The sequence below is a fragment of the Quercus robur genome, chromosome 3, assembly GCF_932294415.1.
Source record: "Quercus robur chromosome 3, dhQueRobu3.1, whole genome shotgun sequence".
Lineage (NCBI taxonomy): Eukaryota > Viridiplantae > Streptophyta > Magnoliopsida > Fagales > Fagaceae > Quercus > Quercus robur.
Genome location: NC_065536.1, coordinates 40,631 through 66,344, shown reverse-complemented (window position 1 = coordinate 66,344; position 25,714 = coordinate 40,631). Strand labels below are relative to the sequence as shown.

Below are 25,714 nucleotides of genomic sequence, written 5' to 3'. Positions count from 1 at the left end.
AGGGTTTGCCTTTTATACTTAGGGCAAAACATAAAACCCTACACATTTTAATAGGCTAAGGCTAAGTTGGAAAAATCAGCAGAAAAAAATTTTGCCTGAGATTCGATTGATTGAGTGTAAGCTTCAATCGATCGAGCCAGGCCGAAAGTCACTAATACTTCTGCAGCCACTCAATTCCAACTTTACGTACAATGCACACAATTTGAGCAAGTCCAAACACGACTAAAAATTGTTTTAATCATGGTTTGCCAACATTATACATTAGAGTTCTAAATACATTTTAGAACCTAACAAACTTCCACTTTGGCAATCCGTGGCAAAACACAACTAAAAGCTCAAAGTTTACAAAGAAAAGCCCTTTACAAAAAAATGCTCATTATATTCAACCCAGGTTTTCCAAAAACAAGTTTTTCAATCAAATTGTCCTAAAAAACTCAATCATTAAGCACACTTTGCATCAAAATCAAGGAACTTTTAATCTTGGATGGCCACAATAAGATCACACACAATATAATGTACCAAGTTTAGCAAAGAGTAACTTGTGTAGTGTGTGCAACTAGTAAAAGCTTGAAAACATGTGAGGTGATATGTAAATAAAAATCAATCTCAATTTCTACAAAATTCATCACATAGAATTTGAAAGAGACTATCACCAAAAGTGTTACATCATATAGCTCCCACATCTCCTAGAAAACAAGCTTGCAATCATGTAAGTTTCTTGATTTGCCTCATAATATACACACCAATTTTATTTGAGTAGAAACTTATTAAAATAGCTGGGACAATGTATACACCAATTTTATTTGATTGATTTAACATTAAGTCCAATAATGCACACACCAATTTTAACATTTAAACCGAGGCTACACCTTATGTTATTTTTGTGCATGTGCTACACTATCTCGAGAACAAAATCTTACGATATGCACTAAGGTGTTCTTGATTGGCTAGTAAATAATGATGAGATGGTTATTTATGCCTTTCTCAAAAGGTTCAAGTCCGACAGTCAAAGACATGTGACTTCAAGATCAAGACAAAGTGATTAAAAACTAAAAACATTTCCCACACAACACAACATGCACTACAAAGCTCAAACTAGTAAAGTACAATAAAAGAAGCTCATCCACACTAAACAAGGTACATAAACATATTATGTAAAGATAATATGGCCAATCCTTGATTATAAATCCAAGATGTGAAATACAAAACACAAAAATCTTTTTGGTTTTAAAAAAATTTATGACCAAAAAAAAAAAAGCACACATTATTCTAAATGAACAATGCAAATGCAATGCATGACAGTGCTTAACAAAGCTATAGAGGGTACACAAACAAGAAATATCAATTTCTTAGTTAACCCTTGATGACATGTACAAACTAATACATACTCACACAAAATCAGAAATAGCTTAGCACTTATAGAACACATACTATTCAAGTTTCTCTACAATGTCAGGCATGTTCTAAATCAAGAAAGATATCATAACTCATGTAATCCTCAAGAACAATAAATCTAGACACAAAATAAAATATTTTTTTTCTTTTTAAAATTTTTCAATGTTTTTGGATTTTTTTTTTTTAACAAAAAACAACCTAAAAAAAACAAAACAACCAAAAACAAAAACAAGACATGTCCACAAACAATTGAAAGAATTAAATCAGGAACAAGTCAGCAACACTCACCTTAGAGAATTTTTTCTCACCCATATAACATGAGTCTTCGACTTTATAGGTGAAAATCCATGTGAAGCAAAGTGTATTTAAGGGATTACACCAATCTTCTGAGAAAGACTAAAATCTTGCAAATTCCTTTCACAAGCCAACAAGCTTAAATTTTTCAAAAGAATATGAAACAATTTATATGGACTTATGGTAGGAGAAATATCATCACATATCCTAGATTGAAATACAAAATGCTTAAATTTCAATTTATGATAATTAGGATGAATGTAACCGGAGACACCACAAAAGTGACAAACAGGAACAAATTTAGGAAAATTAGTATTCCTAACAGCAAATCTAGTCTCAGATTTCAGTTTTTGCCTCAACAAAGAACAATTTGGTCTAATATAACCAATAACACCACAAAGGTGACAGGTAGGCACAAAAATAGATTTCTTATGCTCTCTAACAGTAGGTTTAGAAACTTCAGCGTCTACATCAGAATTTTTACTTTTGTCTATCCTAGCAAAATAAGCATTTTCTTTATTATTCCTCTTAAAAGGAGGGATATAAACTTTCTCAGTTTTAGGCTTAAGAGAAACAGAAACACTTCTGCTATCAACAGCAGGCTTGGTACTAGTCAAATTTTCCATTTTAGCTTTAGATTCAACTAACTCTTGTTCCAAGCTTTTCATCTTCTCATCTAATCTAACAACCAATTTAACTCTTCCTTGAATTTCTTAGCAATTTTCATAGATTTCAATAATTCCTTACGAAGAGTTTCACAGGCATCAATAAAATCAACAGATGCATGAGCAGAAACATGATCAGAAAGACACTTCAAATTATCTATGACAATAAGGGTCAAGAATCAGCTTAGAGATCAAAAGATCTAAAATAGAAGAGATACCCACTTTGATACCACTTGATAGTTTTTAGACCCCTCAAAAACACAATCAGATTAACCTAGGTAATTAGCCAAGTGATTACTTAGTCCAAGTTTCAGATCTAGGTTAATAGAATCATATAATCATATCATGCAAAGCAACGGAAATATAAATAACACAATGATATGATGACTCAGGAAACCAAACCGGTAAAAACCTGGGGAGGATTTAACCTAGCTATCCTCAAGGTAAACCTAAATCCATTATGAAAGAATCGAAGTTTTACAATAGGACTTAGAACACTAACATCCTATTACTACCACCAGTATAAAACTTACTGACACGACCATGTGCAAGCTCCGAGACCACGGACTCCTTCTTTCTTTGGATTCTCCAGCAAGTACAAGCACACCCGCTTATGTTTCTTTTAGCTTTTATTGCAGCAATTGAATGATCATCAAGCTCTCAATGAAATCTCTTTCTTGATAATCTTTAGCATATGTGAAGGCAACCACCTCTCAGATCTCACAAGAGATTCACACTCACAACAAATAAAGCAACCTCAAAAATGTGGTTAGGGTTTGCCTTTTATACTTAGGGAAAAACATAAAACCTTACAAGTTTTAATAGGCTAGGGCTGAGTTGGAAAAATCTATAGAAAAAACATTCTGCCCGAGATTCAATCGATCGAGTCTAAGCTTCAATCAGTCGAGCTAGGCCGAAAGTCACTAATACTTCTACAGCCACTTGATTCCAACTTTACAGACAATGCACACACTTTGAGCAAGTCTAAACACGACTAGCAATTGTTTTCAGGATCTTGGTGCGTTCCATACAACAATAAATTCCCCATTGGAAAGTTCCCTATCCACTAAAATAGGCCAACCAGTGATCTTCCTAGGAACAAAGCCAAAGAAAATAGGAACCGCTTCTCGAGATCCTTGTCTAGTCTGGAGATCTAAAATCTCTCTTGGATCTAGGACTTGGGTAGAGCTAGCAAAAACCGATTGACTGGAGAACACCCAAGTGTGTGGGAAGGAGGGATCTTAATGTGAGACACCAGAGGAAAAAAATAGGCTGAAGTGTACCTAAGGTCTCGTAAAGGGAAAACTGGGCACTCTGTGATCCCCTATGACTCGCCTGTGCAGACCCAGAAGAACTCTCACCCTCAGATGGACTGGGAGTACGCTTCCTCCATTTTTGTGAGGAAGAAGAAGCCATAGAATAGCAAATGTACTGGGAAATAGGGAAGTCGAGGGAATGAAGAACACAAAAGAAGAAAACAGAGAAACTGACTAACTGGAAGGAAAAAATAAGCTTGGGAATAGAGGATTTTGGGAAGTGAAAAGAAAGTATGAAGTGACTGCAATAATGGTGCAAAGAGCAATTGGAGAAGATGATGTATGGAAAGGTGCGCCAGTTGCCAAAATTTAATTTTAAATAAGAGAGTTATTGGCGGTTATTAATGGGAGTTATGGGAAATGTGAAAAGTGGGTGGAGGAAGTTTTCACTCCAACATTAAACTGCCACGTCCCATGCAAAGGGGGGGGGGAGTTACAAAAAGAAGGAAATGTAACACGTAAAGTAAACCAGAATAGCGAAAAGTAGCGGAAAAGACAGGACCTTGAAGGAAGAAGAAGGGGAACCCTGAGGTCAATTAAGATAGTGAAGAGGGAATTCCTACAGAAATTAAGGCTCTGGTCTACTCACGCGTGGGCTGCAGGTAGCCTACGAGCTCGAGGGGCTAAATGTGAAGGTCGAAAAAGTTATAATGCTGTACCAAGGCCCAAAATAGGATAGTGAGTTGAACTCTATGGAAAAAATAATAAAAGGCTCAAGCTTACAACAAGGAAGAAAGATGGTAGGCCCAAAATCCATTAAAAAAAGATGTAAGCCCAAGACCCACGAAGGGAAGAAAGGAAAAAGCCCAACCCGCAAAGATTAGAAAATCAAAAGGGAGTCTAATGGTAAGAACTGGGCCAAGATACCCAGAGGCTACTAGGAGCTCAAGGTCCTTAGGACGTGTAGCAAAGCTAGGATGAGATTAAAAAGCGCAAAAAAAGTGCCAAGAAACATGAGGAATGAAGAACAAATACGTCCTTATCGGTCACCCTATGATGCAAAAAGGAACACGAAGGCTTGGAAACTAACAATTTATGAACAAGGGGTTGGTACCTTAGGGAACCTAGAAAGAAGAACCATGAAAGGAAGAAGCTGGGAAAAATTTCAGCTTGGCAGGGATGGAATTGGCTCACTCAAGAAATGACAAAAGGAAAGGCAGCCAAAAAGCTGAGTCTAAAAAGGTGAGGTTTAGAAACCTTGAAAGAAAAGAGATTAGAGGTCAGCTCTCTAAGGACACCCCAGAACGGAAAGTCAACAAAAGGCTTTTGGGGAAAAAGCACCAAAAGAAGAAAACTATGAGAAACAAGGAAGGGACCAACCACCAAAGTACCTAGCACAATATGGGCTCTGGTACCCAGGGGAGCAAAGGAGGGGAATCAGTGGTTCCTCGAAACCCTAGGATGACACTATAAAAATGGAAAGTAGCCAACAGTAAAGGGGCATTGAGCAATGAAAGTTCAAAAACGTGTACAAAAACACTTTTGAACGTTTAGACCCCCAAAAACCAATTTAATCAACACATGCAATATGTTAAACAACTAGTGTGCGGAAACTTAACATATGCTATAACAAGGAATTGATTAAACAACTATCTAAGCCACATCAAAATAAACCACAGCAGATTAATGTAAAGGCAGAGATAGAGAGGAAGGAAGATGCAAACACAGCGATAACACCAGATATGTTATCGAAGAGGAAACCGAAGACCTCGGCGAAAAACCTCTCCGCCGCCCCCCAAGCGGTAATCAATCCACTAGAAAATACAGTTGGGCTACAAGGACAGCAATAAACCCTCCAAGCCTAATCTACCCAATGCACCTAAGCCCTCCAAGCTTCTTGCTCCAACGAGGTTGCGCCGAACCTTTTTCTTTTCTAGCTTTCCGGATTCCGCTACTACACCGTAGCATCAACCAATAAAGATTGGCTCCTTCCTAACTGCTTCCCAGAACTCCAAACAACTGTCTCACAGAGATGATAATGGTGAGAACCAGGTTTGGTATAATGGCCTCTCAAGGATTTGACAATGGAGAGGAAGAGAGTGAGGGATTTTGATGAGACTCTAAGGTAGAGATTGTGGGTGAAACAATCTGGTTTTTCTTTAGGGTTTCTCTCTCAAAATTCTCTCTGGAAGCTCTCTTTCAATCGTGGGTTAAAAGGGTATTTATACTGAAGTGGAGTGGAATGCGAAACGTCAGGTTTTTCCAAAACAGGGGTGGCTCGCGGCTTGACCTCGCGGCTTGACTAAGTCGCGAGTTCCAGTCGCGAGATAACCGTATGGCCAGTTGTCCTGTTTTGTCCCGTAGTGCTCCAGCTAGCATGACTGTTCATCTTCCAGCATGCTTGGCACGTGTGCAGATTCTGGCGGGTTGAAGCCGCGAGTCCAGCCGCGAGTCCCAGCCGCGACACTCTGTTTTCTTGCACACTCTTGAGCAATCTTCACACTATCTCACTCACTACCCTTACAACAATCCCACCTAAATACAGGGTTACTAAATGCTGAATTACAAGCAAATTTGGCACGGAATAAAGCCAATTAGATGGTTGAATAAATTCAACCTTACAATCTCCCCCTTTGGCTATTCCGTGACAAAACCCTAAAACAGACTCTAGACTTAACATGTGAGTTGGGAACAGTTGATCAAAACTCACTCACAACTAATTCTAGAAGCTGTGAAGCACTTGAATCATATGAACATAAACTCCTGAAACACAACAATACACCATGATCATCGTAAGCAGAAAATTATAAATGCATATGAAACAGGCAAAAAGAGATCAAGCATAAGATGGAGTTAATGAACAACCATGGCTTGATCAATCAAGTGAACACCACAAGGTAGTGATCACAGTGTTCATTCACACTTGGAATGAACACAAGGACATACAAGTTAACAAGCACAAGGCAAGACACTTGTATGTACAACACTCAACCAATGCATAGCACACAAGGCATATGCATCTAGGAACAATCCTACAAGGGCACAAGAGTGACAGTACATAAACCACAATGTAGAACATTTAGATTTAAAATACTGATTTCACATAGCATAAAGGCTGCACTTAAGCATGGTACATACCACAAGGCCCACAAACTATGCATAAAACATAAACCCTCAAAGCTTACAAAAGCATATGGGTACAAACCAACAAATACCTGAATAACATCATCAAACATATATAAAAGTTTATCCAAGAGTATATGAAGAAAGTTAGAAACAGTTATACACCAAAACACAGTGTATAACCAAAATAACCATAAGTTTTGAAGATAAGACGAAAAACAAAATTATGTGTGTGTGTGTACTCCCCCTATCACTATGCACACTTCCCTTTGAACTTTTCTCCCCCTTACTGAATGCTCTCCCCCTTTTTGTCACGAATAGCTAAAGACTCTCATCCAACTTTCGTTGAATCTTATCTAGCTGATTCTCCATGGTCTCGAGTCGCATTTGGACATGGTTGTTTGTGGAGTAGAGAAGTGCCACAAGCTCATCAACCCGTTTCTGAATATGCTCAAGAACACTGCCAACTCTGTCAGTAGGAGAAGCAGTTTGTGCTTGCGAAATACCAGCCGGTGAAGCTTCAGGAACATCACGAGATGCAGATGTGGTATGTGCAGGTGTCTCTGAGTCAGGGGCAAATGAAGGACCCGGAGAGATGTGAGCATGTCTTGGTGATTTGGAGGAGTGACTTCTGCTCGCTTGAAGAGTGAACAAAGAAATGGGACGTTGACGAGTCAACATTTTACCATCTGCAGGAGGAGTAATGCCAGCACTAAGGATGAGTTTCATGACGAGACTGCAAAATGGAATGATTCCTCGAGCTGTAGATCGACAAGCGGTCTTCCTCAAGTTGTAGTAGATGTGAGCACATATATCAATGGGGGCTCCGGTAATGAGATCACACAGAAATATAGCTCTCCCAAGATTGATGAATGTAGTGTTGGACAGTGGGTAGAGATTGGTGAACATGATCAACTTCAGTGTGGTCAACTCAGGTGCAAACTTTGCGGTGCTGATGGAAGTTCCTGCACTAGACACCTCATGATCGTGTCCTAGGATTTGTAGAATTTCCCCAACCTCTGGATTTCGTTCATCATAGGGAGTTAAATTCACATTCTGAGGTCTGGTGATGCCAAGAAGATCTGCGATGGAGTCTGGGGTAACACTAAACTCAGTTCCTCTGACCCAGAAAATGAGGATAGGTCCAAGATCAGATGCATTGGAGAAGCATTCCTTGACCAGCTCATCCATTGGATCATCAAAGTTTCCGAACAGGTTTGCCCAGTCTCGTTTCTCAAAGATTCGAGGGATGAATGTAGTCCCTAAGGTGTTGAACTCTACTACCCGCTCCACTATAGTTGTTGACTTGTCAAATACATTTGAGTAGGCGTGTGAGTTCAGGGGAACTCTGAATCTATCCTCATTGGGATCTTGAGATGCTTGATATGATAGACGAGTCCTTTTAGCAACTGGGGTTGCTGGTTCGTCAGAAACAATGTCTTTACCCCTAGAAGATCGACGAGACATCTGCAAGAGAACAGACCAACAGAAAAGAACCAAGCAACAATACCCCACAAAAGATTGTCAACAAGATTCAGTAAAACCAATATTTCAATGTAGAAACCCAGACCAAAAAAAACAGACCCAACCAAACCTTCCAACAATACACAGAAACACAAACTAATCCGTGCATCAAATTTGGTAAAAGTGCACCAAGAAGAAGAAATACATCACAACTGTCAATGAGACAGGTTAACATGACCATGATATGCAATAGGAAACAGCATTTGAATCATTTTGAACAGATAACATAAAACACTCCATCAGAGACATGAGCATGGGGAAAATATTGCAATCATGAAGAAACCAAACATCCACACATCAATATTCAGGTAAGAGTAATGAGTAAGTCACAAGAACACCAAACCCATTTCAGAACAGATTCTCAGATTCAATAATCAGCAAAAATTCAGAACAATGAAAAAACACATTAACTGCTCAACATGAAAACAGGTTAGAACAATATCAAAATAGGATACTCCATACCCATTACACATAGAGAAAAGAATAACGAACACAATACCAGACCAAACAGTAACAGAAATATGCAGGAAAAAGAAACTGAGATTTGAGAAAGCAAAACCCATACCTTTTCTTGATGATTTGGAGAAGAAACGAAGCACCAAAAGGGTTTGAAAAATGGATTCACGACGAGTTTTTGGGAGAAAACAGCAGTTTTAAGAGAAGATGAACAGTGACAAAAGTTCGAGGGAAAACTGAAAGAGGTTTAAAAACTGCTCCTGTTTCTGCAAAACACGCGATTTTCGCGACTGGTTCAAGTCGCCACACAGTCGCCAGCTCAAGCCGCCAAAACACTCAAGAGGAAAATTTTAAAAAAATTTTCTAAGTGTTTTTCGCGACTGGAAGGTCTACCCGCGAGTGAGTCGCGAGCTGAGCCGCGAAAATCTCTGAGTGAATCTCGCGACTGGACCTTCCACTCGCGAACAAGTCGCCAAAACTGACCAGCGAAGATGCGACTGAGGCTCGCGACTTGACACACCCGCGACTGAGCCGCCAAAACAGGGCAAAAACTGTATTTTTGAAATTTTCAGATTTTTCAGCAAAACACTTTCCAAAAACACCTAAAACACTCAAAAATCTTTTTGTGCTTGAATTAACAAAGATTGAGCATGTGAAAACACATTTTATCAAGTACAATCACACAAATGAATAAGGCATTTATCGAACATAAACTTGTGTGTTGTGTGTGGATATCAACAATGAGATAGTCCTTTGTCTAATGTAAAGCTTCAATGATCAATTCAACCAAGACATACACAATTAGCACTAGATCATGTGACCAATCTCAATTATAGAAATATGAATATATGACCTCCCACATAACTTGATAATCATAACTTGGAGCCTTTCATTTGACTCCACTTTTAGCCATAACATTTGAACTTTTGAGGCAATCATCTCTCATTATGAGAGAGATAGACAAAAATTTTCTTTGAAGAATAGGCCTTTGGCCTTTTTTTGAAAGAAATTTCACTTTTTAATATAAAGTCGCTTACCCTTTTTCCTAGTCAAATACTAGAATGTGCGACAGGCTTTTGCAGCTCAATATCTCTTTTCATTTGGAGATTTACATTTAGTGAGCTCTTTTTAGCAAAAAAATAAAAAGTGGGAAGAGATATAGACACAAGTCTATGCATGTTTCAAGATCAACATAACCATTCACTAATCATTCATGACAAGTTTGAAGATCTATTTACAACAATCACATAGATTTCAAGATTTTTCCCAAAGTGATATGAGTGCATGAAAACAAGCAATGCTCGAAAATGCACAAAGCCATTAGCACAAAAGTACAAGGCAAAACGAGTTTTAAGACAAAACTCAACAAAGTCAATCAAGCTTCTTGATTTTCAAATTTTTTATGTAATTTTTGGATTTTTGACTCAAGAGACAAAAAGATAGATAAAACACAATAAAGAAATATTCACAAGACGAATAATCAAACAACCAAGAACAAACACAACAAGCATACCAAACAAACATAGTCACAAAACATAGGAAGTATTAATGCATGGACATGTTGTAATGATTATGCATGAGTACCCCTTTTCACCCACACGACACTTGCGTTTGGGGTGATTTCCTTAGAGGATTGGGTACGGGAGTTAGGGCTTTCAAACCTTCGTGAGAAGCTTTCCAAGCAGTTGGTGAATGCACCAATCATCTTCATCACGTTCACCATTCCGGGATCTCCATGTTGCTCTCTAGGTTGATCACCTGCCCAAGTTCTCCTATCAACTCTTGGTCCTCCTGACCTTTGAGGAGTTGCACTGTTCATTGCCCTCAGCTTTTGGCAATTTGGTCGAGTGTGCCCTTGAAGTCCGCAATAATGGCACACATACATTCCTCTAGGACCTCTTTGTGGTCGTGGACGTGACTTGGCACGAGACTCGGACCTGCCCATAGACTGATTCCGATGATTCAGCATCCGTTGGTCCACCACATTCTTCTTTTTCTCCACCTCGAGGTTCACACTCGTAGAGTCAGCTACAACTGGATCTTTGGACTTCACAAACTTCACTTCTTTAGTGACATTTCCAGTTGAGCTACTTCCTCCGGTATATCCCAGTCCGGATTTGTCTGAGAAGCTCTTTTGAGATGATATAACATCATCAAGCTTCTTGGTGGTGACCCTCTCTATTTTTGCATTTGCTTGAACAACCTCATTCTCAAGGAATCTCACTTTAGTGTAGGCTTCGGACAGCTCACCATTAAGAGTTTCAATCTCGCATTTGGCCTCCCTATACCGGATTAGGAGACTTTTGTAGTCCTCCTCAGCCTTCTTCATCTTTCTCACAGCAGCCTTGGCTACCCTTGTGTATTCACCTGATTTCTCCAAAAGTGAGTTGTAATTTTCTTGAAGAGTTGCTGTGCTTTCTTCTTCTTCAGCTTCCGATTCTTCAACAATTCCTAGTGAGTCATCCTCACTATGTTCTCCAAGGTCTTGAACCAGCAAATTCAATTCATCCGAAGACTCAACATGAGCAATAGTCATGAAAGCTGAATAGTTCCCTTCTCCATCACAGCTCTCTTCAGATTCTGAGTCGGATGAGTCTGAATCACTCAAGGTCGTGGCATACACCTTGCCTTTCGATTTCAAATAATTAGGACATTCCTTCTTGAAGTGTCCATGCCCGTTGCATTCAAAACAAACGACACCTTGTGTGGATTGGGATTCTTTTCCATCTTTCCTTTGGAAATCCCTCTTCTCCCTTCCAGAATTTTGGAATTTTCTCTTATCATCAAATTTTCCATTGTTTTTGAATTTCAAAAACTTCTTGAAATTTTTAACAAGATAGGCTACATCCTTGTCCACCATATCTTCTCCCGAAGAGCCTTGATCTTCCACCTTCTCATTAGTGGTCTTTAGAGCAAGGGATTTACCCTTCCGTTGATTTGGCAGCGACATCTCATAGGTCTGTAGAGATCCAACCAGCTCCTGTACCTTGATGTCGTCAAGATCCTTGCTCTCTTCAATGGCTGTCACTTTGGCACGGAAGCTTTCCGGCAATGATCGGAGGATCTTCCTGACAATCTTAGAGTCCTCCATCTTCTCCCCCAAGTTAAACTTGCTGACAACCACTTCATTTAACTTCCCATAGAACGAGTCGAAAGACTCATCCTCACTCATCTTGAGCTCCTCAAACCGAGTGGTCAGCATTTGTAACTTGGTATCTTTCACCTTCTTCGTGCCTTCATAAGTTGTTTCCAGAATCTCCCATGCATCTTTGGCAATAATAATGTGAGAAATCCTGTGAAATTCATCTGGAGAAACACCACAGAAAATAGCATTTAGTGCTTTACTGTTAGCATTAGATGCAGTAAGTGCTGCCTTATCCCATGTGGATTTGGCTGCTTCAGGTTTGGTCCAACCCATCTCAACAGCATCCCACACGGATTCATCAATAGAGCATAAAAAGGCTCTCATACGAACCTTCCAAAATGCATAATTACTTCCATCAAAATATGGAGGTGCATTAAGGGATTGAGACCTATCCATCTCAAAAAGGGAGTCAAGGATCACACAATGGTAATGAAACCAAACAGCTGTGTACCCGCTCTGATACCAATGGTAATGGAAGCTCTCTTTCAATCGTGGGTTAAAAGGGTATTTATACTGAAGTGGAGTGGAATGCGAAACGTCAGGTTTTTCCAAAACAGGGGTGGCTCGCGGCTTGACCTCGCGGCTTGACTAAGTCGTGAGTTCCAGTCGCGAGATAACCGTATGGCCAGTTGTCCTGTTTTGTCCTGTAGTGCTCCAGCTAGCATGCCTGTTCATCTTCCAGCATGCTTGGCACGTGTGCAGATTCTGGCGGGTTGAAGCCGCGAGTCCAGCCGCGAGTCCCAGCCGCGACACTCTGTTTTCTTGCACACTCTTGAGCAATCTTCACTCTATCTCACTCACTACCCTTACAATAATCCCACCTAAATACAGGGTTTCTAAATGCTGAATTACAAGCAAATTTGGCACGGAATAAAGCCAATTAGATGGTTGAATAAATTCAACCTTACAAGTATAATATGTTAAAACGTTTCACAGATATCTGATGTCATTCGTACTAAAATGGATTTAGTCAGAGAGAGAGAAAGAGAGTGACCATCTTGAAGGAGTTGGTGTTTTGAGCAATATCGTTGTCAAGGAAGAGAGTGGAGTGGAGACTGAGGACTTCGAAGTTCAGAAAGAACAGAAACTTCAACTTTTACTCTTTGTTTTCCTCATCAATAGCTCACTCTCCCATATCCTTCACATAAGTGTAAGATGAATTAGAAAAAGCCCGTTGCGTCATTCAAAGAATCAGAAGGGTAAGAAGGCTAAAAGCAATTCTATCCATTCATTGTATCTATTGGTTTGGGTTTAAGATAGGTAAAATTAGATTACTAAATTATAGAACGAGAGAAGGGAACTGACCTTTGGTTTTTGGGCTTGCTTTGACAATTTGCTTGATTCTGAGGATTTCTGCAAAACGTTTCACATCAACAACCAAACGAAAAGGCACCTGTTTATAGTTAATTCTCAAAAGGTGTATTTAAAAAGTATTGAATTAAACGGTTAGTTGAAAACGTAAAATCCTAAAATGTCACAATGTTTGGTGTTTTTACATGTTAACGTGGCTGAAATTTATGTAGCCACTTAGCTATAATTTGTGTGTGTGTGTGTGTATTTATATATATATATATATATATATATAGAATTGTCATATCATACCCAATAAATGGAAGAAGTTACAACAAATAAAGGATATGAGGAGGTTGTAACCTATTAGTGACTGTCAGAATTCCATATAATAGCAACATTTGAAGAGTCTTGGTTAATGGAGGGACATATGATAAAGTTGAAGATAAGAGTAACATCTGAATTTAAGGAGATGCTAAATAAATGTCAACCGGTCAATCTAAAAATAAAAAATAGAAAAAGAAAATAAATGATGATGTGGTGCTATTGTGGCTTAACTGGAGCATAACAACAATAAATGCTACATTTCAACTTTTAGTAATAGCTAGTCGCTAACCCGTGCAATGCATGGGCCAGTTGTGAAAAATATATATTTATAGATAATTGATGGTTAATAAGTATGAATAAATAAAAAATGAAATTGGACTATTTGTAAAAATATAGCTTTACCTAATTTAGTTAGAATTTTTTTACATAACCTCAATCCTAATTTGTTAAAAATTTATCTAGTTTTGGATCCCTTTATTAAATTCTAAATAATTCTAATTAACATAGTTGAAGACTATATGTAACTATACCATAGAAAACAATTACAGGACACAAGTTATATAACATAAGATTTGGAGAGATCCAACAGTAATTGGGTCTAATAATGAACAGCTAGAGAATTGAAGCTACTTCTAACACATTACACATGATAGTTTTTGGTACAAAAATGGTGTGAAAAGTTAAACCTTATTAAGTTAGAAAAAGCAAGTCTGTCGTCATAGGTTGTTCCTGCAATCTTGGTCAACTTCTTCCTTTGCGTTCAATCCTTTTGCAACCACTGACAAACAAAGTTAGTCTAAATCCAAGGTCTCTAGCTTTTATTGCAACCTCCACAATTGCATCCTAAAATGCTGCTGGGTAAGATGTTGACGGACTGCTAGGCTCCCCCACTAATATTAGATCTCTCTACAAGTCCTTTGCTTCATATGCATAGCCACTCTATTTCAATTTCCTTTCCCTTCAACAAACTACTTTGATAAAGAGTTGCCAATCCCTATTGGAGACATCTTTATGAGTTGGTATGCTATGATCTTGACATTAGGATTGCCCATTTCTAAAGGCCTCCTGGTACCTGCATAAAAGAGATTTGGCAATGAGTGAGAACAACATTTATCAGATTTGGGGTCTTCCCATCATGAACCACTTGATTTCTATGGTTCCATAAGGACCATAGAATGGTAAAAAGAGATTGAAGATATAGGTCCTTTTCCTGATTGACTATATGTAACTATAAAAAGTAAAATTTTAACATATAGATTAGAATAACAATGTAGAAAAATAACATTTCAAATGGTTATCTATAGGAAATCCCTAGGGATGCAAATTAAATCACAATTAGCAACTTGCCCCATCATCACTAAGGGATGCAAATCTTGAGGAGATTGTTTTTTGTTAAAACTTTGAAAACAGCTAACATTGATAATATGGGACAGAAATAATTCAATAACCTACAACAGAACATTATTTATTCAATAACTGAAAATATACTTGCATTTTGTTTATAGTAAAAATAAAAAATAATAAAAATAAAAAGAAGGAAAAGAAGAACAATTATGAAAATTTTCAATTTATAATTAACAATACTTCTTTGGAAATGAACTCATTATCTCAAGTCTCAAGCAAAGAAAAAAAAATGAAACTTAGAAACTCATATGGTCTTTATAAATTTAATACTTCAGTTTAGCACATAACATATGCAACAATGATAATTGACAATTATTAGTGGTATACTAAGGCTTCCCAATCATTAGTGGTATACTTTTTCCTTATTCCTATATTTACATCAGATTGGCTGAAATCACAAACATGAATTCTACTTGATGCAAATGTGTTAAAAAAAATATTAACAATAAATATGAAAAAAAAAAAAAAAAAAACTTTTGAGACACTGAACCATGATCACAAAGTAGTGGGACTGGACCATGATTTCTTTTTAGCACAACAAATTCATAGGAGTCACATAAGAAGAAATCAAGACTGAACATGGTGGCCCAGCATTTAAAAGAACCTGTATAAGAGATGTTAGCAAATTAATTTTTACTAAATTGGAATTGAAAATTGTAGGAGAAACATTAATATATACATAAAGTACAATATTGCAAATAGAACTTAATTTAGAAATTGCTTTTGGCTCAAGTGACAATTTGCCAAAAAGAATAACTTGCCTTGATTCACTCTATCAGCCATATCTTCAGTTGAATAACATACTACATATCCTTGTCTTTCTCTATTAATCTTTTTATGTGACTAAGCATTTGTAGCAATTGCAATACCTCAAATTCAAAATATATATGATAAATCATTGTTAGATAATTTTGCAACCTAAAACCATGTTATCACCCAACTAACCTAACATTCTAAATCCATCATTAATAGAATTAATGATTGGTCAACCAACTGCAAAGGGGGAGGTTTCTCAACAAACAAACAAAAACCTTAAAAGGAGAGATTATTATCAAAAGCAAATACATGTTGGCCCAATTTCTAAAATGGGATGCTCAATTTATTTGTAATCTTCATCTCAATTGAACATAGATCATAATTTTCTCAAACACCTGAAAAATGTATTGATTTGTAAACACAAATTGACTATTGGAATTTTAATGATTCATTTATAATTATTTTCAGCCTCCTTGAAGCTTCCAATATACATAATACATCCTCTATGGAAAAATGCACTTACTAATATATTCTTATTAATTAATCTGTCAATATGATTTTCTTCTCAAAAATTTAAAATATACACCCAAAGAAGTCATACCTCGAAAATGTACTTTTTTGAACCTTCAATCCAAGTGACACAAATGCATCAACAATTATTTAAGATTTAATCCAATAATTATCATGCATTCATATATATGAAAGCTATGAATCAGTGCTTTACTGAAATAGCAAACTATCAATATCATATCCAATATTGTTTATTTGTAAGAAAGCAAACAATTTAATAACAAAATAAATAAACAGTAAAATTGGTATATGGGATGGGAGAGTAAGAATTTCTATTAGACTCAAAATGCGCAATAGTATAAATGTCCAATCATATTATACTTAAATGTAAAAATTGCCTACTCACGATCCATTTATATGAGGAGGAAGAGCCCATTGTTAGAAGAGTGGAAAGTACTAAAGAAGTGGACATCTATCTCAATTTGATAGGAAAAAACAAACCTGAGATTGACCTTTCAATCAAAAATATGAATACAAACAAAATATATAAATATATGTCTACTGGAGTTCATCTAACCACTGGTTGACATGGTCATACTATCTATTTCCCTGTATATATTTTTTTTCCTGGAACCTAAGCCACTGCATTGGCTTGGATCGTTCCTATGTTATACTTTTCAAACTTTCTTTTTGATAGTAATACAATTTCTGCCTTTTAAATCAAATAATAATAATAATAAAACGAAATTGTATTTAACTCCCAAGTATTAAAACAAATTAAAATAGAGACTCACTTAAATAGCAAGTTCCATACAATTACACACCGTATGAATTTATTTCTATTTTTTTCAAAGAGAATCCACATTGGTTCTTCCATTGACATTATTTAGAAACACCCTACCCTGTGGTCAAGTTTGAGACTTCCCCTAAAGTATTTCAAATTATTACCATTCTTCTACATCTTAGCAAATAATTTTTTGAATCAAATGATAAGTTAGTTTTTTTTTTTTTTTTTTTTAAGTAAATAATTTTATTAGAAAAGGAAAAGAGAGGAAAAATTAAAAGATGTATACACTCCCATTTCAAAGAATACAAATCAAAGGGAAATAGAGTTTTTTTTTTTTTTTTTTTTTGGGGGGGGGGGTATAATTCAAAGGGAAATAGAGTTGGCTACTACACCTTGGCTACTCTATGGTGATGAAAACATTGTAAAACTTTATACCTGGAGCTTGAGCTCTGACATTAAAAAATTTGAACATTCTGGCATAACTTCTACTTCTAAAAACTTAGATACTGTTGGTGGTAGACTAAAATAAAAATTTCAGCTTACAGAGATTTAGAAACGATGTGAACTTTACATTAGAATCTCTATTTTCCCCAAAAGAAAATACATCTAGTTAAATTTACAAAATTTACAAAACCCTAGTTAAATTTCTAGTCCATTGAAAATCCATAGAGATTTTACTCAAATCAACAAATAGTTTTATAGATCTGAACACACACAAAAAAAAAAAAAGTTAAAGTACTCAGCATTAATTGATTGCTAATTAATCGAATCGAACCCTAGGTTTGATAAAGAAAAAAAAAATCAACTTTATACGATTTTGATTGAAAATCTCAAAAAATAAGAAATAGAAGAAGAAGAAAACGAACCCTAATTTTCTGAAACAAAGTTCTAATTTAACCATCTGATGCAATCTGTATATTTTTTAATGAAAAAAAGTAGAAAATTTCAGATCCAATGTGAAATCATATAGATTACCAGAAAATAGCTGAAATCGGCGAAGAGCGAGCAAAGCAAGAGCGAATGAGTGAATAAGGATGGCTTGTAAGGGAGAGGTTTGAGGAATAAAGAGAGAAAGGGGAAACGGCAGGACCTAAGACAAAGCAGGGAGAGAGAGGGGTCAAAGGTTAGGGTTTTGGGTTTTAAGAGTGCGTATAGGTTAGAGAGAGTCAATCACATAAAAGACTATGAAAAAAAAATCGAAATTTAAAAAATAGAATAAATAAATAAATAAATGCTGACGTGAGAAATTGTGAGAGTTTCAAAAGCTTCAGTTTTATATAGAAAAAATATAGATAATATAGATATAGATTATTATTATAATCTATATATATATATAAAACCGAAGCCTTTGCTGGCACCACAATTTTCCACGTCAGCATAAAAAATAAAAAATAAATAAAAATTATAACTCCTCAAAACCCTAGCAACCTTACCCCTCTCTCAGGTTAAGAAATATAAAGCCACAGTTTCTGCAAACTTTCTCTTTCTCCAGACGTAGGAAGCCCTAAAGCATTCAAGATCTACAAAACCCTAGCAACCTTACCCCTCTTTCAAGTTAAGAAATATAAAGCCACGGTTTCTACAAACTCTCTCTCTCCAGACGTAGGAAGCCCTAAAGCATTCAAGATCTACAATACACGGTATAGATTTTAGCTTATAAAGTTCAGTTTTTGTAAGGTTAGTTTGTTTATATATTTAGTCCTTATGTTTAGGTTTAGGTTTTAAGAGATTTATATATTAATACTATGTGGCTGAATTTCCCGTGACATCAGTTTTATGTTTTTCTTTTTTAATTTGTTTTATGCAAGGTTAGTTTGTTTACATTAGTTCTTTATCTCAAAGATAAGACTTTTATTTCTACCGCAAGAACTATTTAGGTATGTATCCCTTGTAAGTACACATGAACTTAAATTGTCTTTTAATATATGCATATTTTTAAATTGTCTATTTAGGTATGTATCCCTTGAAAACATATTTTTAAATATTTCTTCACATATAAGTGATGCTATCTTAATTTCTTTTTATTACATTTTTGTTTATAGTTTGTGAAAGATCTAATGTTATAGGATTTGAAATAATATTTTAAATTATCATAAATAAATATGCAATATAAACAAAATTTATAAAATTATTCTTTTTAAAATATTATTTGTATTGGAAGAGTGTACTACACACATCCTTCAAGTGGTGAAAGGTTTTATTTGAGAATGTTGCTTAACATTGTCAAAGGTCCAAGAAACTTTAAAGAATTAAAGACTATAAATGATGTTACTTATCCAACTTATAAGGAAGCCTGTTATGCACTTGGACTTCTTGATGATGACAAAGAATGGCATGATTCCCTAATTGAAGCTTCGAATTGGGCCAGTGGGCAACAATTGCGTCAACTATTTGTTACAATGCTATTGTTCTGTGAGGTAGCTGATCCATTAAGTCTTTGGGAATCCAACTGGAAACTGATTACAGAAGATATACTAAATAGGCAAAGGCGTATCCTCCAATTCCAAGAACTAATTTTATCAGATGACCAATTGAGAAATTATGGATTGTATGAAATCGAACAAATCCTCCAACAATATGGAAGATCACTTAGAGATTACCCACAAATGCCCCAGCCAAATATGGATCTTATTCAGAATGGGAATAGACTTATTCAAGAAGAAATGTCGTATGATGTATCAAGTCTGAAAAGAGAACATGAGATCCTAATTTCTGGCCTAAACAATGAACAAAGAATAATCTACAATTCTATAATGGAAGCTGTTGCTACTGAAAGAGGGGGAATGTTTTTTGTCTATGGACATGGTGGAACGGGTAAAACGTATCTTTATAGAACCATCCTGTCTGGTATAAGATCAAAAGGCAAAATTGCTCTTGCTGTTGCGTCTTCAAGAATTGCTGCTTTGTTGCTTCCTGGTGGAAGGACTGCTCACTCAAGATTTCATATCCCAATTAATGTAAATAATGACTCTACCTGTGACATAAAGCAAAGAACACAAGCAGCGGAACTTCTCTCAAAAACAAGTATAATACTTTGGGATGAAGCACCGATGGCACATAGGAATTGTTTTGAAGCTGTTGACCGCACGTTACGAGATATACTACAAATTGAAGATCCTCAAAATGCTGAAAAACCTTTTGGTGGTAAAGTTGTAGTTCTAGGGGGTGATTTTCGACAAATACTTCCAGTTGTGAGAAAGGGAAGACGAGAAGATATAGTCCAATCCTCAATTAGCAAGTCATATCTATGGAATGATTGTAATGTCTTTAAACTCCAAACAAATATGAGGCTTCTACAAAACGGTATGAGTGGAATAGAAACATCATCTATAAAGGACTTTAGTGAGTGGATTCTTAAAATAGGTAATGGTGAATTGGGAGAAGGAGATGGGGATTACAACATTTCAATTCCAAGTGATTTGATTATCCAACCTTCAGAGAATCCAATGCAAGATATTATTGACAGCACATATCCAGGTTTGGAAAAATAAATACACAGATCCAAGTTACCTACAGGATAGGGCAATTCTTGCCCCTACAAATGAAGTTGTAGAAGAACTAAATGACTATATTGTGTCATCCTTAAATGGAGAAGTTCATGAATATCTAAGTTCAGATTCTATATGCAAGGCTTCTTCAAATGTTCCTGACCAAGATCTCCTATATACTGTTGAATTTTTGAACACGTTGAGGTTTCCAGGATTGCCAAACCATAAACTGACATTAAAAATAGGTTTGCCTGTAATGTTGCTTAGAAACTTGAATCAGAATGAAGGTCTTTGTAATGGAACAAGACTCATAATAACAAGATTGACTACATGGGTGATAGAAGCAGAAATCATAACTGGCACTAATATAGGCAAACGTGTGTTCATTCCAAGAATAACATTATCTCCAAGTGATTCAAAATGGCCATTCGTTTTAAAGAGACGACAATTTCCAATTTCAGTGTGCTTTGCAATGACTATAAATAAAAGCCAAGGACAATCATTGAAACATGTTGGAGTGTATTTGCCAAAACCTGTTTTTAGTCATGGGCAATTGTACGTTGCAGTGTCTAGAGTTACAAGCAGAAATGGCCTAAAATTCCTCATCATTAACGATGACACTGAAAAAAAGTTTGAAACAAAAAATATTGTGTATAAAGAAGTTTTTACCAATCTTTGACTCAAGAAACCAACTAATAAAGGTAACATAATTTCATATATATATATATACATATTTTTTTTTTTTCTATTTATCTTCTCCAAATTGATTTATGCACTTCGTATATGCTTACTGTTTTGTTAAATTTCATGTCTATAACATAATTGAATACAAGCTAATTACTATTTTCTATCTTTAATAAGCTAATTACTTTTTGATGTCTTTGTTATATTGCTTTGTTTTGTTTTATTCTATGCAGTATCTAAATCGAGTTGAGAATTTTTATAAACTTTCAAATTTATTAATCTATGCAGGTAGGGATCCAAGATGATGCAATATTCTCTCCTTAATCAGCTTTGTATAGACAAACACAAAGAAAATTGGAAAGTCAAGGTCAGAATATCAAGGATGTGGAATGCAATCAACTCAAAAAATAATGATATTATTAGTTTAGATATGATTTTAATCGATGAGCAGGTTTGTTTTTCTTCTATAGCTTTTAATATTGTTTGATCATTATATATACCATGAACTCTATCTATATAAAACTGATGCACTTTACTTGCAGAATAATTCAATACATGTAATCATTAAAAATAATATTGCTAAAAAGTTCAAGCCTCTTCTGCAAGAAGGAAAATTTTATGAACTCTCTTATTTTCAAGTGGTTGATGGCAATGCATTGTATAGACCAGTAGACAATGACATCAAGATCATGTTCACATTGAAAACTAGCATTAAGGAAATAAAGGAGGTTGATGTTGATATACCGCGTCATAAATTCGAATTTGTTGACTACAATAAAATACATGAACGCGTTAATAAACATGTCCAGCTATCAGGTATCTCTATATATATTATGCGTTATATTAAATTTATTAATAATTATGTATTATATTATTGTTATATATGAAAATAATTACATCCACATCTTTTTCATTCCTAGATATCATTGCAAATGTGATTGGTGTTGGACCGATTGAGCAACCTTGCATCAAAGGATCAAATGTCTTGATGGGAAACATAAATGTCATGACTATAGAGTATGTCTTTTTTTTTTTTTTTTTAAAAAGAAATTATTTTCAATACAAGCACTTTTTATTTCTTTATTTATTTTTGATAAACTAATACATGCACTTATATTATATGAACTTACATTGTAACATTGAAAATTTTTGACAGAGGACATGAAATAAAGCTTACACTTTGGGGATCAGTTGCAAATGAAGTTGAGGAGAGCTTCTTTACTGAAAATCCAGGCCCTTTTGTCATAATAGCTACATGTTTGACTGTCAAGACTTTTAAAGGCAAGTTCATTTCTCTTTTCTAATTCTCTTTATAACCATCTTCTGAACTACATAAGAAATCATCCAATTGTTTGAAATACAAAGTATTTTGGCTAAATTATTATGTAAGCATCCAATGAATCAAGATAATTGTCTCTAAATTATTGAGCAGAGAAAAATCATTTCAATGTATAAGAATTAAAAAGGTATTCATCACTTACTGTTGGGAGATTCATTCCCTTCCTTTACATTTTTCATTGTTGAAAGATATTTTTCTTTTCCTTTTTTTTTTAATCCGTTTCAAGAGCATGGTTTTTAGGATCCATTGGTTTTCAAAATGTGACAAACATTTTCTCAAGTGTCATTATCTTTAGCATCTATCTACCATGGCAAAGTTGGATTATTTACCTCTGTATTGTACATGTCTACAACATACTATGCCCTCTAATCTAGACCTCTCACTGATTACAGTAATCATTTCATTGAAACTTCAATGTACTTTTTTTCCTAATGAATCCTATGCATTCCAGGAGAGTATAACTTATCGTCAACAAGTGGAACAAGAGTTTATATTGATTTGGACATTCCTGAGACTGCTGAATTCAAAGATCAGTAAGTGCTTTGTTTTGGATTCACATTTTTAATATATTTACAGTCTACAATACTATGTCTAATATCTTTATATAATATAATAGGCTGGTGGAAAATAACCAACCAATAGTACAAATGCCCAAGCAATTCAAACCACAAGTATCAATTGAAGAAGAGATGAACATCAACAGAAGAACTATAACTTAAATAAAAGAAGTTATGTGGGACTCTGATAATAAGGTCAGAAAAAAATATACCTTCAACAATAACATTGTGTCCTTAACATTGCTTTATATATTTTAGACTTGCTTTTACAAAATTTAACTATAAAATTATAAATTGATTCATATTAAATTCAATTTCTAGGAAACGATCTTTACCTGTGAAGGAAAGATTATAAACATTGACATAGATCGTCATGGTTGGTACTTTATCTCTTGCGAAGTATGTCGTAGAAAGGTAAACTCAAAAGATGAATTTTTATGGTGCGACAATTGCAACAAAAAGGCATGCTTCCCAATCCCAAGGTACACAAAATGAAAATGTTTACTTTTTATATTAAAATACACAACAAATAATATGATATTAACGTTATATATGTCATTTCTTTTATCAGGTATAGAATTCAATTAAAGGTTAAAGATAGCTCAGAAATGGCCACATTCATTTTATTTGATTCAGAAGCAGAAAAATTACTCAACATATCAGCCAAAGACCTTTTGAATAAATCTTTAGAGGTGAGAAAGTCGAATATAAAATTAGTATTTAATATTTACTACTTTATTTCAGTGTACAATTTGAAAAGTGTTACTTTTGTTAGGAGCCCGATGAAGTCGTCCTTCCTGTGCAAATAGAAAATCTTAAAGGAAAACAATTTTGTTGTGACAGGGGCAACCGATGAAGAAATCAGGGAAATGGTAGAGTATGCCTACGAGCGGGGTGGCCGTTTTGCTAAAGAGGTTCCTATCATGGCCATTTTTGATGCCGGCGCTAAACCAGATCCAGGTGCTTGCCAGCGTATGACCAGTTTTATAAAGACTCGTGGGGCTAATTATTACATAAGTGATGAGAACAGAGAGATTGAGAAATTTTTGGTAAGTAGGTTTTGTGCTTTAAAGAAGGGAGATAAAGTAGAGGACAGTCTTTGAAGTTTTAAATTCAAATCAAATATCAGTATAATGTAACTGGAGTTTTCTTATTGTTTTGGATTATATTTGGAGTGTTAAGTGTTATTTTATCTTCTTTTAACTTTTGAATCAAATTTATTGTAATTGGGAGTGTTCTTGTACTTTCGGTTCGGCTTATGAATTTTTGAAAGTCACTCGGTATCTAGTCTGGTAATACTAATATTTCATTGTCAAATATGGGATTATTGTGCAGTATGTGTGCTTGACAACCTGTAAAACTGATTGCTTGATTAAATGAACAAAAACGAATTCTTAAAAACCATTTGAAAACACATACAAACAATAAATGTAAGTGTTTACAAATGGTTACCTGAATACTAGCTACTGCCTGATGCCTCCGACCGTCCCTACACTTTTTCTTTTTCTTTTTATTCTTCAACTTTTGGTTAATGTGTACAATGAAGACACCCTAGAGCCTTCGAAGATTTTATAGCTTTACAAAACCGGTAGAACTACTACCCACGCCTAGAAACGTTAAATCCTAATATACCTATTAGTTATTGTAAAGCAACACCAATATATCAATATCAATTTAAACCAACTACAAGGCTTCCTATTACATTTAACGCAATCTTCGGATGGTTCTCTTTGGGTTCAATCTTAGGCTAGTAATTTAATCAAAGTATATAAAGTCTTGTCTAGTCCTTCAAACCAAAATCTTTCACACTCCAAATTCTAATAACCAAATTAAATCCTGGCAGCAATACAGTCAAACAGAAATTCTATCAATTCTTAATGTAATCGTAGACCAATATTTATATGACAATAGTTCGAATAAAAATTATAGATCTGCCATTATCAAGACTGGGGAGTGATTACCTAAACACAAGCTACTGCCTGATGCCTTCAACCGTCCCTGCACTTTTCTTTTTCTTTTTCTTCTTCAACTTTAGGTTAATGTGTATAATGAAGATACCCTAGAGCTTTCGAAGATTTTATAGCTTCTAATTAACCTCAATTTAAGGTTCTATTAACCACTAATTTGCTGATACAGGAGGCAATGGGAAGACAGATTTATTTGATTTTATTTGATTTTATGTATCAAAAGCAGTTTTTTAATTTCATAATATTTTGGAATGGGGTGTGCCAACAATCCATTAGATCTTCTTTTGGGCTTTATTTTAAGTTTGGTTATTTAGTTAGGTTTAGTAGTAAAAGCGTGAGTTCAAGTCCAAGTCTTATTAGGGTTTTAAGAAATCCTAGTTCAAATAGGATTAGGTAATAGTCTTCTATTTAAAGAGTTGCGGTACTTTCTATTGAGTTGATTATTAATGAATGTTTTCAGAATTTACAAGTTATGATTTCTTTTATGGTTTGTGTGGTGCAACCTTCTTCGAGGTGTGATACTAAGGAACCCTAGGTGTGATGCTTTGGAAGTCTAAGTGTGATTCCTAGAATTTATCTATTTTCTTTAATTTTACTATTCACGATTACTGTTCACATCACTGTTCGCGCCAACCCAAATCTTGAATTTTACCATTAATTTCATTCCTTAAACCCTATTAATCCTTGTCCCTTTGGAAACCCTATAATCCCCATTATTTTCTAACCTATTCCCCACCAAAACCTAAC

General features: G+C 35.3%; 1 protein-coding gene and 1 long non-coding RNA gene across 3 annotated transcripts in view; both read left to right on the top strand.

Moving 5' to 3' along the window:
• Positions 1-24,169, top strand: part of LOC126716558 (uncharacterized) — a 38,893-nt gene extending 14,724 nt beyond the window's left edge. Inside the window, exon 3 of one of the 2 annotated variants that reach the window (XM_050417371.1) lies at positions 23,844-24,169. In XM_050417371.1, the coding sequence (XP_050273328.1) occupies positions 23,844-24,103 (260 nt within the window). In that variant the 3' untranslated portion in view covers positions 24,104-24,169. The remainder of the gene's footprint in view (positions 1-23,843) is intronic. The other variant, XM_050417372.1, reaches the window with a different exon arrangement.
• Positions 22,835-23,693, top strand: LOC126716559 (uncharacterized). Its single transcript, XR_007652138.1, has 4 exons — positions 22,835-22,976; positions 23,060-23,195; positions 23,322-23,482; positions 23,572-23,693. It is a non-coding gene; the product is annotated as an uncharacterized LOC126716559 (long non-coding RNA).
• Positions 24,170-25,714: the final 1,545 nt, after the last annotated feature.